This window comes from Prionailurus bengalensis, chromosome B3 (assembly GCF_016509475.1).
Source record: "Prionailurus bengalensis isolate Pbe53 chromosome B3, Fcat_Pben_1.1_paternal_pri, whole genome shotgun sequence".
NCBI lineage: Eukaryota > Metazoa > Chordata > Mammalia > Carnivora > Felidae > Prionailurus > Prionailurus bengalensis.
The window spans coordinates 66,028,426-66,043,724 of NC_057355.1; the positions used below are offsets into that span (position 1 = coordinate 66,028,426).

The following is a 15,299-nucleotide window of genomic DNA, read 5'->3' on the forward strand; positions in this document are numbered from 1 at the left end:
GCTGATGAAGGCAAAAATAATTTTTTGAATATAAATGAAACACGCACACACCCCGTTTGGGCGAGGGCAATCCCAGCCAGCGGACTTTGAAATGAAAACACGCTGAGGAGGGGTAGGTGGGAGGCCCAGCAGCAGCGGGGAGCGTTGTCGGTGACCGAAGGAGCTCTGGTGAATATCAGGTTCGGATTAGTGACAACTCAGAAGTCACGAAGGCGGTTGGGGGAGGGAGGTTTGCCAAGGTCTCTGAACTCCACGGAAGAGAGAGCGGCTTCCCTTGGCGCCGGGCGGAGCTGGGCGTACCCAGAGAGACCTCTGTCCCGGCCCCAGTGCTCACACCCTGCCCAGAGATTGAGTTTGTCAGCGATCATAAAATGGGAATTGATTATTCCAGCCACCATTGATTAGGGAAGAATGCTTACTGCAGCAGCAGGGGAAAGGTTAAGAGGAAATTGACCTTCTTCCTAGGTGACATAAAGTCATTAGGTAAATGAGATATTCACACAGGAGTTTTAAAAGGTCATGCTCAATTTTTATTTGTAGCCTGAAGAATCAACCTGGTGTGCGGCTTAGGGCAGGGACCCCGGTCTTCTGGGCGAGTGGACCGACAGGAAGAGAACTCTTGCCGCGTTGGGCAGGGGCACGGGTGCGGAGTGGATTATTGTCTTGGGAGGGTCATGTTGGAATTGGTAGGGGCCTTGGGACCCCCTCGCTTTGCACCTCCTGCCTGACCTGTGTATGCGTACCTCTGTGGAGGTCTGTCCTTCGCTCCCAGGTCTCCTTGGTTGCTTTCGCCGGCCAGCAAAGGGATGTCAGGCAAAGAAGGACAATTAAAAACCCTTACCCTACCAGAGCCGGCCACGTCTCACACAGAGTGAAAGTGTGTGTGTGTGTGTGTGTGTGTGTGTGTGTGTATTTAAGGAGAGTGAGAGATGTATTTATGCACATATTTATCCCTCTAATTATAGGAATTAATCCTCTTACTTATGACTAAAAGGTAACGTCGAAGGACGTCCCTTTGATGTGGAAAAGCATCATTTGTGACTCACATTCAGACTGATTAAGGAATAATTGTTGTTAAACGCTTTACAAGAGGAGAGTGTTTAATTGAGGGGCATTCGTAATTTTACGGCTTAGCACAAAATTAAACGTAATTAAAAACTCAGAAATTCCAACTGATTTTCCAATTATTTTTATTGTCTGAGCTAATTGTTACACAAGGGTATCACTTCTCCCCAAAGGCATTAAAAAAAAAAAAAAGGCAACAATACCTTTCCCAAATTTCCACTGAGAGGATTCAGAGCTCTCTCCAGGTACAGGCTAGGTAAAGGATCTTCCTCCTTTCCCTCCTCCCTCCGTCCCCGCCTTGCGCTCCTCCCTCCCCCACTGTAATTAAGCGTTTCAGCCACTCTCCCCTTTCTCTGAGTTCCTGCAACACCTTGGGATGTGAGAAAGTGATGGCAGTTCTCTTCTGCAGATCATTACAGCAAAACCTGGAAGTATCTGTAGAAGGCTGATGAATTTCTTGAAGTAACACTTGTCATACATGGTGGAGAGATTAAAAAAACCTAAGTAAACACAACTCTCTGGGGGCGATCCCTCGATGCCTCTGCCTTAGAGTGTGTGGCGGGAGGGAGGCAACACAGCAAGCGGGGCTGGGAGACATTTATAAATGCTCGAGAAGACACCCAGATGCATACAGTCAACTTTCTTTTGCTTTTCTAGTTTTTCTTGTTTTTAGTTGTTTGTTTGTTTTGAGAAATGAGTGGATATGGAAAAGCTTCTCAGAAGGATTCTGGATTTTTTTTTTTTTTAATGCTAGGATTGACAGCACAAAGCCAAGCTATCGTTGTATGAGTCACTTCTCTTAATGTCCAGATAGATTTATTTAAGTACAATACAAGGTTTATAAAAAGTGCTTCAATGTTGTGGAAATGAAAACGCATCCTTACAGCTCATCCAGAAGTGGCCCTGTCTTTCCTATCAGACTTGGAGGGAATCCTAGAAAATAAAAAAGCATAAAATTAGGCAGAATGTGAATTTATAAATTTCAATTAGTTTAGACTAAGTGTGGAGCAATGGAATGTTTGCGTTTCAGTAAGTGTCTTAATTTCTCTGTGATTTTTAGGATAGAGACTTCAGTGGATTCGAGCTTTCCATCAGGCTTTCCCATACACCCGCCCCCCCCTAAAATAAATGATTGCCTCTGATCTGACGTGCCAGGTGAAAATGGGTAGAATTAAAACTGTCAATTCTGCTTCCAACTTGTGTCTTTTGACTGAGTTCAAAAGCTTTTAAAGGTAAAGCGTGCCGATCATTTATATGTATTATTTCTTTTTCTCCTATCACAGCTTCTAAGTAAAAGAAAACGTATTTATGTTTTCAAATTCATTCTCCCTGGAAGGTTTCAGTCTTCCAGGTAATTTGATGATGGACTCTGACACGTGGGAGGACGTGTGCCCGGCAACAGCCCGGTTTACACGAGTGCGCTGTGGAGGTACATTGAAGTCCGGTTTTTCCATTTTTCTACCTAACTGGTTTATTTGGAGCTGAGATGTGGATATTTAAACCAGAAGCTTTCCAAATGCTACATACTATTTCGGAGAAAAGGCTGGAGTAGGCAGAATTGGGAAGAAAGAGGAAGGCTCCCTTTGAAAGTTAGAAATGGTGAAAAAGACATGTAATCCGATGTGGAAAATTGAGTAAAAGAGGCAGTGCACACTTTAGCTTAGGCAAAGATTACTGAGTCCTTTGAAGAAACTGACACGGATTTTCCAGAGATGGGAGGAAAGAGAGAGATGGAATGGGGGTGGGAGAATCCTAGGGTGGGCATTTTATGTAAATGAGTAAATTCGAAATGTAGTACAAATCCAGGATAGTGAAAGTGACAGTTCTGACAGTATTGACAACATAAATATATGTTTGAACACTGCACTTTCAGACACTTAACCGATGAAGCAATACAAAAATTCGACTACAATATTTCAAATAATCGACATTGATGTTTTGATACATCATTTTTATACTCCAAATCGATCTATCACTCTGGGGCTGGTCAATTTTAAGTAAAAATGGGCTGCAATTATTTGCACCTTAGCTAATGATGACCTCATAACAGTCCTCAATTAATTACACCAGTTTCTTCCTGTGGTGTTGGGGGGCTTGGAGGGGAGGCAAATCTTGAGAAACAAAACCTACGATTGTGTCACACACACACCCTACTTTCTATTCCATTTTTTGAGATTATGGGGAGGGGGCAGAATTTCAGAATTAGGAAGGGGTGTTTGGTGATCACATACACTGCAGGCTGAGGTCCCCTCATTTCAAGTAGCCGCTGGGTGGAATATGGTTTTCACTTTTACTTTGCAAGGTCAAAACTAAATTTCAGAAAATGCAAGAAAGTTGAGTGAGTCTAAATCTTCCCCAGGCCCCATATCCTTTCCTCAGTTTCATGGGAGATTTGCTCAAAGGGAGAACTGAAGATTTTTCTAAGGCTTAGAATGTGGTGTGTGTCTGGGGGTGGGGGGATGGAGAATAAGAATTTTAAAGAGAGTATCTAAAGCATCCAGCTGAAGTTGGATCTCTCCTTTCTCCCCTATCCCCTCTGATTGCTTTCCACACCCCGCTGAGGGTTTATAGGCTACTGTTTAAAAAAAAAAAAAAAACAAAAACCACAATAAGAAATAAGACAAATCTCTTCGAGAAAGGCGGGAGGACGTTGGTGAGTACTGCATCCTCAAGCGTGAGTTCCTGCAGTTTCTGTGTTGGCTTTCTCTTCTCTGCCCGGTGGGCTCGCCAGTGAGCTCTCTCTCCATCCCACTTTTCTTTCCCACTGCTCTTTAAATTTGGTGTGGTCATGGGGTGGGGGCTGGAAAAGCTAGCTCATTTTGAAAAAGAAATCTTGGACAGGCCCAGGATACAAACTTGAGCAGCGCATTATATGATATAGGCATCCCGAAGGCAGGAGAAAGTGTTGGGGATGGGGGTAAAGAATGAGTGCCCAGTGTTCTTCCGAAGTCCAGGCGAGAGCTGCTGCTTGCTCCCCAACCCCTTCCCTGAGAAGTTCTGGGACCCTTTCTTTAAACTCACACTGAGCCTAGGCCTCCCGACCTAAAACTTAGCTGGTCTCCACTAATCAGGATTCCAGTGTCTGATTTCTTTCCTCCAAACTTCACAAATGCAGTTTTAATCCCCTCCAAACCACTACCAGCTGAGACGCTGGGACACAAGCAACATTTTCAGCAACCCCCGCATGCTAATCAAAGACAAAGGTGGCGGGTGACCCACACTGGGTGAAGGTGGGAGCCCTGTAAGAGCTCCTTTGCCGGAGCATCACCTGGTTCTGAGGGTATCAGCCTCTGACCGGATCTTTCCAAGCCATCTGCGCTGGGAGTAGGGGTTGGAGCTAGAAGAAGGGCAGCAGGAGGAAAGAAGAGGAAAAGGATCAAGATAGTAAGCCAAAGAAACTAGAGAAAGAGAAAGAAGAAGGGAGGAAGGAAGAGAGCGCGGGAAGGAGCCAGAGACTGCGAGAGCGAGCGAACGCACGTCGTGTTTGGAGCCCCGCCAGATAGCGCTAGAGGGCTATTTATTGAAATACTTTACTTCTGCGAGATGGTGAAGCAGCTAAAATTGGGAGAAATAAGACATAAGATAAAGTAAAAGGAAAGAAAGCACAATGATTCTACCATATCTTAGTTAAGACAATAAATTACGGAGTACTTTCTTGTTATTAATGGGGGTGGGGGAATACATGGTAGAAAGCCGAAGTGAGGAAAAGACCAAAAAACAAACAAAAAAGGTCCCCTTCTATCTCTTGATCCCAACTAGGAAGAGAGTGAGCAAAGTTAACAGGTAAGGAAGGAAGTGTAATTCTTCCTAGTCCAACTTCCAGAGATGCTGGCACATGGCTGGGAAGGTCAAGAACAGTTCACAAGGATGAGCTGAGGTTTATAGAGAAGAGATATTTTTAACGTAATAGATGGCTGCAAGGGAATGGGGGAGGGAGAAGCAAACACATTATTGGAACCGCCAAATAAAATATATATCAAAAATTCCAACTGTCAGCCAGCAGGTCTGGAGCAGAAGAGAGTCCCTCTGCCTTTGTCCCAGTGATGCTGGGCTCAAGGCTGCCTCTGCAGGGCTGCAATCAAACATCCTGAATAACAATTTATAAAGACTTTGGTAAGCTTGGAGAAAGAATTAGACTACAAAAATTCACTGTCGCGTTCAGACCTCAAAGAACAGTGAAACAGATGGAGAGAGAAGACCTAGTGACAGAGGTGAAGTCCAAAGAGAGAGTGACAAAGAATGAAATACTATGATCCTCTTTACTTGCTCAGGTCAGTAATGAAGGAAAGAAAACTTGTTTCAAATAATACTTCAAAGTATCGATTTTGTTTTATTCTAAAAACTCTAGCATCACACACATCTAGCTTCTCCTTTAAAATTGCACTTTCCTTCTAGAAACATTTTTAAAATCACAGGAATGATATCTTTTTTCCATACCAGCAAACAGAAAAACAGAACCTACACACACACACACACACACACACACACACACACACCTGCTTAACCCAAAATACTCCCAATTCAAAACATTAACTGAAGTTACAAATAAGATTAAGGTTGGATTTATTTGCTCCTCTAGCAAGCCGTCAATTATTCTAACTATTGTGGGAAGACAAAAAGGATTTAAACCCAGTGATTTTAATACACAGATTAACACTTCGGACCTCACAGTTCTGAGGAATTTGAAGTTATCTGTGCTGAGGACCTATAACTTTCTGGAAGAAAAAAAAAAAAAGATCAAACAGGAGCACAGACTTCTTAAGGAAGGTGGGCCAATTCACCTAAAATAGAGTCTAGGTTCATAAATGCTCATTTCAAATTAAGTACTCTCCATAAAGCTAGTGCCCTTTAAATTGAGTAACTGTATTGGGATTCAAATATTCTTTTTAAATCTTAAATGTTACCTATAATAGCATTCCATGTTGAGTCAAAAAAGAAGAGGAAAAATAGAAAAGAAGGAGTTCTCAGAAGTCTTAGGGATGCTTCAATAAGAAAGAAGTGATTAAAAACAGACTAGACTCTTAAATTTGAGAGGCCCATCCCCCCTCCCATTCACCCCCCCACCACCAGATCAGGTCCCCTCCCTTTCACCTCTTTTTTATGCAGTGCCCCACCCCCACTCCAGAGCTAAGTAGCAGATTTGGGATTCTGAAGAAATAGGTTTCAGCATCCATATTTGTTCTGGGGCACTTGTAAAATGCGATTTGTAGAGGGTCTTTAGCCTTCTGATTGTCTTTGAATTGTTTTTACTGAAACAGATCTTTTGCAGTTAATGAGTCCCCACGCAGCTGGACAGCTCCTCTCGGACACTGAGAACTCTAACCCCAAAATGACCCCAATTTGACACCGCAAGATGAAATTTTACCGCCTGTTAAAACCATTTCCAGCCTGGGCAAAGGGAGCTGACTGTTGACGGAGGTGTGCGCCGCCTCCTGCGACCCCCATCTCGCGCCTGTCTCCAGGGCCTGCCCCACCTACTTTTCCTTCACCCCAAATGTGGAAGAACAGATGAGCCTCTCCGCCTGGGTGGGGGTGCAGAGGCTGAGTGAGACTGGAGCATCAGCAGCATAATTATCAGGCTAGAAATCAGAAAGTGTGTGTACCCCACTGCTTTGGAATCGCTTCTATCGGACCGGCAACACTGAAGGAGGTAGGGGGATATCAGGAAGTTCTTAAATGCTTTTTAGCTCTGTTAATAAAACATCAGCAAGTTGGTGATTAAAAGTAATAGTCTGAATTCATCAGAATGACCAAGAACGGACACCCTGAATCACCTCCAACTTGATCTTGTGTGTAATCTATTGCCCTGCGATGCTATTTTACACGTACAGTTTCATAAATGAATGCAACTAGGTAAGTGAAATCTCTTTAGTCGCATGAAATTCGGGATTCTCTCCTTAGGCAATCAGTGAATTTTAAAATCATGCAGACTTTCCTCCATTCGGGCTTCATTTTTAACACTCGCACTTCTAAACTGAAGTCTTCGGAGTTAAAGATGATTGTGGTTTTTTGTTTTTGTTTCTTCCCTCTGACTCTATCTTAAAATGTCCTATTTCTATCTCCCTCCTACATCAACCAGATTATCCCTGTAGTTTGCTTTAATGTATGAAATACAATGCAAAAGAAGTTACAGAATATTAGAAAGTAAGGAAGAAAGGAGTTCGGGTTAAAATGACTTCTGCCTTGCCCAAAGGATTAAAACACAAGAAAAATCGAGTTTCAGCCTTCTTTCTTTTGTAAAACCCAAGATTATCACGGAATAATCAACCCATTATTAGCCTACCAACTGTTTGAAAATACAGAAATCATCAATCGCTCTGAATTGTTTTTTACCCGAATGCATTGCCAAGTATGAAATTTATATATTTCTTAATACTCGTGAAGTTTTTCAAAATAAAGGCTGTGGGGGATGCTAACTCACTTCACAGTATCATTATGAAAAAAAAAGTGGTGGTAAAGGCAGCATAAGGTAGAAACCTTCAGTGTTTAAACTCGGCAATGTAGAGATTTGTTTCCAAGTTGATCTTTATAAAAGGAGCGTTTATCAAGGCAATTGAGTTTCTTTTTAAAAAGAGAAGTGACGCTTACTACACAGGCTGTTTAAAACAACAATAACCCTATTGGCGACAATACGTACACAATATTGAAAATACGAACAACTGGAAGAATAACTAAAAATCACTATGAACTTCTCAGCGGCGCTGCACGGGGAACTCGGAAACAGCAATTTCAAGATCTCTAGTAGAAAACCCTCCGCAGGCGGAGACGAGATTGTTATTTTTCTCTCAGCCTTCCCGCCCCGGCTAAACTGAATTCTCATAACTGCCGCTTGAAACAAAATTCTGCAAGACAACTTTTTTTTTTTTCTTTTTGTCTTCTTTCCTTTTCTACTCACCTTTTCTTACATGTCGACGAGCAACTCAGCAACAAATAAGGAGGATGCTTTTAATCTTGGAGTTCTTCTAGGGAAAAAAAAAAATGAAAAGGTGGAGGGGGACGGACCCTCCCCACAACCTGCAGATTTCATACCCGTTGGATCATAACAGGCTTGAAGCCCGGCGTAAAAGTGGCTGAAAATCTGGTCTAGACTCTCTTCTCCGAAGCTCCGAGCGCCGGGCCGGCCCCTGCTGTGGTCACCCCGGCAAATAAGCCGAGGTCCACAGCCCCGCTCCCTGGCGTCGCGCTACCCTCGCCTCTGACAGCCCCACCGCACTATTTTTATATGTGAGGGCCGATTTCCCGCAGACATCATTGTTATGATGGCTCATTTAATCAAACTGTTTAATTGCTCTGGTAATCACTATCATCATCACAGGTGCTCAATCATTCATCATTTTTGGAGGGCTTTATTGACCTCCGGAGCTCATTCCCCAGCCCTATTAAAACGGGGCCAAATTTCTCCGACTTAGCTTGGAGTCTCCGCAGGCTGCGATCTAAGCTCAGTTGAGTGTTGCCTGAAAGCTTACAGTGAAGCAGAGAAGATGTAAAGCCCCCCCCCCCCCCCCAATCCGCGCGCCTCTCTCTCTCTCTCTCTCTCTCTCACACACACACACACACACACACACACACACACACACACACACACACTGCTTTATTTTTCTCTGTGCTTCCCATCCCCCGGGAAGTCGGGTCAAAATTGCGCGCGGAAAATATGCTACTTTCTACTATCCAGAATGAATTCAAAGTTGGAGAGGGAGTCGGCTGTTGAGGAACAGTCTGTTTTCGATTCCCTGAGCCAGGGACCATGAACCGGACAAGAGCGAGTTGCTGGGTAGAGGGTGCGCTCGGAGCAACCAGGGCAGGACTGCACGGCTGGCGGGAGCAGGGGGGGCGGAGGGGGCAGCTGCGCAGAGCGCGCAGGGTGACCATAACTCCGCCCCCAGCTCGAGGCTCGGAGTGATTGACGCACCGCCACCGTGAAACCGGCGGCGTCGAGGTGAGGCTGGGTGCAGCTCCTGCCGGGGATTGGGTGAGACACCCGCCAGAACTAACTTTTTACACAAAACAGTGTAGGATAGTTACCTTCCTCCCCCTGCCCCCAACTCTCGTCCTTTTCCTTTTTGGAAAAGTTCGCTCGTAGTCGGCCGGTCTTCCCGATCCCGCGAAATTGTACGGTATAATTAACACAACCTTTAGCTGGCGATACCGCTCTCCGGCCTCTGCGCCCTGGGCGACCACAACAAAGCTGGGAGGGAGTACCGGCCAATTCTCCTTGCATGGAATCTTTCTCCCTCCCTCTCTATCCGGTGCTTCCCAGCTCTAAGTGAGATCCACTTCGGAAGCGCACACTAGTGGCGCGCGCGCACACACACACACACACACACACACACACAAACACTCCCTCCTGGCGACATCAGACAACATCAAACACCCAAACGACTCCTCCCCACTTCCTCCCTCCCAATTCCATCGCGGCCCCCAGAGACTCTCCAGGGTGGCCCTTGTCCGCACCGCTTGGAGACAGTGCGGAGTTAAGCTGATCTCTTCTTGTCCTGAAAAAAATAAATGTTGACAAGGGCGCTGGATGTGCACAGGGAAGAAAGTACCACTTAAAAATTACAAAAACGAAAACAAACAAAAAAACCTCTAGGCCGGCAGTGGTACGATTTGCACAGCCAGCTGCCCCTGGATGTTAGCAGAAAGCCCTCAGGGGCGCAGTAATCGGCTGGCAGAGGCATAGGGGCCCGCGGAATTAAAAGGAACAAAAGCAAGATCGCCATTCCAATCGTCCCCAACACGACCCCGTTAGGCTTGAGCCTGGTGTGATGGGAAAATGAACTAGAAGTAAGTTTGAAAAAAAAAAATTTTTAGAAGATCTGAGGCTGTACCGTACTTTCCCTGTGGTTTTCTGCAGTTTTCCTCTCTGCGCTCTCCCTGTCCTCTTCATTCTCTCCCTCTTTCCTCGCTCGCGCGCGCCCGCCCGCATGCGCGCGCCCGCTCTCTCTCTCTCTCTCTCTCTCTCTCTCTCTCTCTCTCTCTCTCTCGCACGCACACACACACACACACACACACGCACACACAGTCCTCTTCCTCCGGCTCGCCCCCCCCCCGCCCCCCCTCCCGGCCGTCCCCGCGGAGAACCAGGCTCGCTGATTTGCTCGGGTCCGCGAGGCTCCTGCCTCCCCTCCCCCCCACCCCCCGCCTCCCCCGCCCCCCCAGCCGGGGCCGTCCGATCGCACTCGCTGCATATCAGAGGCTCGGCGCGGCGCGCTCCTCCTCGCTCCCGCTCCCCACTCCCGGGATGTGTCTCCGCCGTACGACGGGCTATGGCCACCACGACTTCCGGGTTCCGTCATTTCGTTCTCCCGCCGCCGACCCGCGCCGCCAAACTGAGGCTCTTCTATAAGCCAGGCAGCAGCCAACCTGCCAACACCTACTGACACTCACTCATCTCCCAGAGAGAGAAAGAGAGCGCGAGAGAGCGAGCGCGAGAGAGCGAGCGCGAGTGAGAGCGAGCGAGCGAGAAAGAGAGAGAGGGAGAGACAAAATACCTACCAGGAAAGGGGGGGAGGAAGTCCAATTTTTGCAAACTATTCAATTTTTTTCTTGATTTTTCCCCTCTGCTTTCTTTGAACGATACTTTAAAGAGAGAGGATCATATCATAGATACCGCGGGGGCCAAGCTAAAAGAGGGGGGGAGGGGGGAGGAAAAAATTCAAGAAGCAGAAACCCCTCGCGGAGTTTTACTGGAAGAAAAAAAACGGGTCTGAAAGATTCCTCCTCTTCATCATCATCAACCATCATTCATTCACTACCTTGACATTCCGGGCTTTGATTGACAGCTGGAGTGGCAAAAAGCCATGAAACACGACAGTTCGGTTACATGTGGGCTGCTGACGGGCCGCTCGTAACCTTCAGTTCGGGGGCTTGACAATTTTTTTTCTTCTTTTTCTTCTTTTTCTTTTCTTTCTTTTTTTTTTTTTTTTCAACTGAGGGGAAGAGAAGAGAAAGAGGGGGAAAGGAGGACCGAAGAGGAGGAGGAGGGGAGGGGGGAGGAGGAGGAGGTGGAGGAGGAGGAGGAGGAGGAAGATCAGGAGGAGGAGGAAGAAGAGGAAAAAAGAGAAAAAGAAGAAATATCACAGAAAAAAAAAAAACTCTTCGTTGTCTTGCCTGGGCTTTTTTTTCCCCCCCCTAAAAATAACATATTGGAGAATTGGGAGAAGTCTTTTTGGTTTGGAAAAAAAAAAAAAAAAAGGAATCTTCAGCCTAGATCACTTTCTTATCCGGACTGGGATATTAAATATACGACACATCCAGGAGTTTATTGGAGCGCAGACTGATGGCGCAAAGGGTAGGTTTAAATCTCCAACACTTACCTAGATATAAATCCTCTCTTAAGAGGGGCCTGTCCCGATGCCTCCTCTCCCTTCAACGCTGCTGCTGCTGCTCGCTGCTTGATGATGGCGGCCAGTATTTAAAAAAATAGCAGCAAAATTATTCATCGGCTTTTCCCCCCCGTGCCTCTGCGTGTGTGCGAGTGTGTGTGCGTGCGTGTGTGCGTGTCTGGGCGCGCGTGTTCCAGCGCTGTGCGAGCGGGCGGGCGGCGAGTGCGTGTGAGTGGTGTGTGTGCGTGTGCAATTGTTACACGCTTTCGCCTCGCTCCAGCTTTTACCCCAGCAGCGCGATTCCCCCGGTTCTCCTGCTGCCGCCGCTGCCGCTGCTGCGCCGCTGCCGCCGCTGCTCCCGCGGCTCGGGGCGGGCACGGGCTGCGTAGGAGCCGCCGCCGCCGCCGGGGCCGCCGCTGGGGCCGCGCTGCCGCAGCCGCTGCGCCGCCGCCTAGACTAGCCTGGGCTGCTTGTTTTGTCTCTGAAATTGACAAGGACGCAGGGAATCCGCTGCTAAATAATGTTTCTGGTAACTTTCACGTTATTCCCCCCCCCTCCCCTCCGCTCCCTGCCCCCGGGGAGGCACTGGCCCCAGTCTTCCCTCGTCCTCGGCGTTCTCCTCCTGATTATTAGCGTTTTTCTTCTCTTTATTTTGTTTCATTTCGCCTTTTGATTTATTGGATCCTCGGGAGGAGGCGAAGGGGGGTTAGGGGTGGGATCCGGGGCTTCCTTCTCACACTAACTCCACTTCTCCCTCGGTTGGCTCGCTATGGTTCTGCTGCCTCTGGCCCGAGCGGGACCTCCCGGCGCCCCCTCGGTCCCTGGCCTCACTGCCCCCTCTCCCTGCTCTAAACGCTGCTCTTGGTTCATACTTTTTCATTTTAAAATTTAAAAACATTTCCCCCCGCAACTTTCAACTCGTTGTTTCGGCTGGTTTGGTTTCTGTGTGTTCAACTCGTGCTCGGTACTTTTCTCCTTTCTGACTTTGTTTTTATTTCTCTCTCTCTCTCTTTCTTTCTCTCCTGCCTGCCCCCGCTGCCCTTCGCCTTTCTCCCTCCACCCTTCCTCTATTCCTTCCCCACTCCTCTCCCCGGCTCTCTTCTCCCATCTTCTTTTTCTATTCCCCCTTGGCTCTCCCTCACCTCCTGCGCCCCCCTCCCCTTTGCCGGGTTCCGACAGTACGATGAGCTGCCCCATTACGGCGGGATGGACGGAGTAGGGGTGCCTGCTTCCATGTACGGAGACCCTCACGCGCCGCGGCCGATCCCTCCGGTTCACCACCTGAACCACGGGCCGCCGCTCCACGCCACGCAGCACTACGGCGCGCACGCCCCGCACCCCAATGTCATGCCGGCCAGCATGGGATCCGCTGTCAACGACGCCTTGAAGCGGGACAAGGACGCGATCTATGGGTAAACCAACCGCCCCCCCCTCCCGACCCAGCATACTGTTTGTGAGTGCGAGTGTGTGTTCGTCTCTGTGGGGGTTGAGGGGATGGTCGGCTAAGTGGGGAGTTGTTTCTGCGGGGGGGGGGGGCTGTGGGGGCGGGGGGGGGGGAACCGCTTGCCTTCAGAAAGGACAGAGAAGGGGGCCTGCTCTTCTTCGCCTGAAGTGTAAATCCCCGAAAGATAAAGCCTCTTCCACCCCCATAGCCCAGTCACTCCGGACCCCACAACCCAGAGTGACTGAGTCCTGAGAATCTTGCCAGGGCCTTCTCCCCAAGGACGGGATTCCTGGCCAAAGGACGCAGAGCTGGTCCTTCCAGGCCCCCTAACAGAGGCCTTGACGAAGGAGAAAGTTTCCTGCCGATGAGGAGCAACTTTGTTGTTTTTTTCCCCCCTCTTCTGTTTCCTACCGAGAGTCTGGGAGTCACTAAATGCAGCTTGAGCTGGGATCAGGGCTGCTTCTGTCGGCCAGGAAGTCCTAATCACCCACTTCTTAATTCTCTGTAAATAAAGGGGGTAGACCTTGAAGTGCAGCGGGGTGGAAGGGACTGCTGCTTGCACAGAGCTGCTCTTAGGAGGAGTGAGGGAGATGGCTGGAAATTCCGCGTTTTATATCCTGAGAGAATTCGGACAGGGATGGCGGTGCCCGGTCCAAAAGTGTACCGCTCGGGCTCTCCCAGTTGAGAGTAGGTGGGGAAGGCGGCGGTTTGCCGAGGGGAGGGGACGGCTGGTCAACGGCCACGGAGCCTGAAGCCAGAGGCCGCAAGCATCCCGAAGTGGAGCTAAACCGCCCGGAGGAACACAAAGGGCAGACGCGCACGCACACTTCCAAGTTTTAACACTCGATTTATTTGTTTTTGCCTGCTGGAGAAATGTGGTCTTTGGAAGGAAGCTCCTCGGCGTTTAACATTCCTATTATTTTGGCCCCCACGCCCGGGCTTTACTAGAAGTAGAGCAAACAAGTTTATAAGGCAAGGGGGTAGAGAGGTTAGAAGAGGACCCTCTCCGATTTAGATTTAGGAAATGCCACTTCGGGCGTCTATGTGGGTGAAGCCTTCGGCCTCCTTCGAAATGACCATTAATGTGCAGAGCTAAAGCAATTAAAAAAAAAAAAAAACAACCCCGTAGTGTTCCATTCTTGAGAGGTCAGGGCTGGGTAGGGGGTTGGTTCTGCGGCCTCTGTAGTATGGGGATTGGGTCTGGATCAGCTCCGGGCTCCAGACTGCCTGAGCTGCTCGGATGTTTCATTATTTCCCACTGAGGCTCTTCTTACTCGGCGGGCTGCAGTGGCCAGGGGCTTCTCCCACCCACCAGACCTGAGGGACTCCTGAGCTGAGGGAAAGGGCCAGGCCGTTTTTCCTTTCTGTTTCTGGCCCAGGCTCGGCTGACTGAGGAAGGCTTGTAAAGTGTGATGCGTGCTTGTTTTATGAAAGAAGGAATCCGAACCCTCCAAACTTGTTGATTACAGTTCTCGCTCCTTCCCCTCTGCACCCCGTCTCCGTGTGTGTGTCTCTGCGTGGCGCTGCCCGTTAGGCACCCGTTGTTTCCTCTGTTAGCTCTGGTCTTTGAGAAGTGCGAGCTGGCGACCTGCACTCCCCGGGAACCCGGAGTGGCCGGCGGAGACGTCTGCTCCTCCGACTCCTTCAACGAGGACATCGCGGTCTTCGCCAAGCAGGTCCAGCCTTCTTGACCCACTCACCCTCCTGCAGACCCTCACCACCCCCTCCCCTTTCCTCAGAGCTTCACATGAAAGAGGAGGAAAAGGCAGGGACACCCGATCTGTTCCTCTGGCCCAGTCCGAGCGCTACGCCTCCTCCCCATCCCTGAGCCTGGAGGCGAACTGGAAGCGGAGATAAATATGGGTGTTTGTTTTTCCCCCCAGCCAGGAATACAGGGGCTCGACCCTCGAATTAAAGTTGACCTGCTCCTAATCTGGGGCTTGGCCTTTTCCCCGCCTGCAGCTACTAGAACAAGAATTGGGGATAGGGGTGGTGAGGAACCCGAGAGTGCCTGGGAGGGGAGGAAGCCGGGCGCCTGGTGGGGCGGTCAGCGCGGGCAGTAAGGTGAGGAAGGCTGAGAGCCACTGTCCCTTAGAGGGCTGAATAAGAGGGTACTCGGGCCTGGAGCAGGGCCCTGAATTTCCAGCTGCAGCTCAGCATTTCCGGGTACCCCTTAATGGGGCTAGGAGCAGGAGGCCCAGTACTTTTTCAAGCAACCGCACTATTTTAAGGCACTAGTTTGTGTCCTGTGTTTTACCAAAGCCTCTCTCCTCTTCGCGGCCGCTGACTCTCCACCTTCCCCACTCATGCAATTTAGTCCGTGACAGGGATTTCCTTCTTTCAAGTTGGGCTGGTAATTCATGTTGACTTTCCCTGCTTCTTCCAGGTTCGTGCGGAAAAGCCACTTTTTTCCTCAAACCCAGAGCTGGACAATTTGGTAAGGCTCACTGTTTCTTCCCTTTCCC

The 15,299-nt window shown here is 48.9% G+C and overlaps 1 protein-coding gene and 1 long non-coding RNA gene across 15 annotated transcripts in view; one reads left to right on the forward strand and one right to left on the reverse strand.

Moving 5' to 3' along the window:
• Window positions 1-1,173: 1,173 nt before the first annotated feature.
• Window positions 1,174-11,476, reverse strand: LOC122468807. 5 transcript variants are annotated; one of them, XR_006293319.1, is made up of 3 exons: window positions 11,382-11,476; window positions 7,961-8,024; window positions 1,174-1,998 (listed from the first exon to the last, which is right to left on the reverse strand). It is a non-coding gene; the product is annotated as an uncharacterized LOC122468807 (long non-coding RNA). The 5 variants fall into 5 exon arrangements; XR_006293316.1 differs by having other exon boundaries at window positions 7,961-8,027; XR_006293320.1 differs by lacking the exon at window positions 11,382-11,476 and adding an exon at window positions 10,821-10,929.
• Window positions 11,016-15,299, forward strand: part of MEIS2 (Meis homeobox 2) — a 209,477-nt gene continuing 205,193 nt past the window's right edge. For 4 of the 10 annotated variants that reach the window (XM_043555698.1, XM_043555700.1, XM_043555702.1 and 1 more), the window contains exons 1-4: window positions 11,016-11,356; window positions 12,570-12,802; window positions 14,369-14,510; window positions 15,221-15,271. In XM_043555698.1, the coding sequence (XP_043411633.1) occupies window positions 11,345-11,356; window positions 12,570-12,802; window positions 14,369-14,510; window positions 15,221-15,271 (438 nt within the window). In that variant the 5' untranslated portion in view covers window positions 11,016-11,344. Of the gene's footprint in view, window positions 11,357-11,807; window positions 11,920-12,124; window positions 12,803-14,368; window positions 14,511-15,220; window positions 15,272-15,299 lie in introns of those variants that run through there. The other 6 variants (XM_043555699.1, XM_043555701.1, XM_043555703.1 and 3 more) reach the window with 2 other exon arrangements.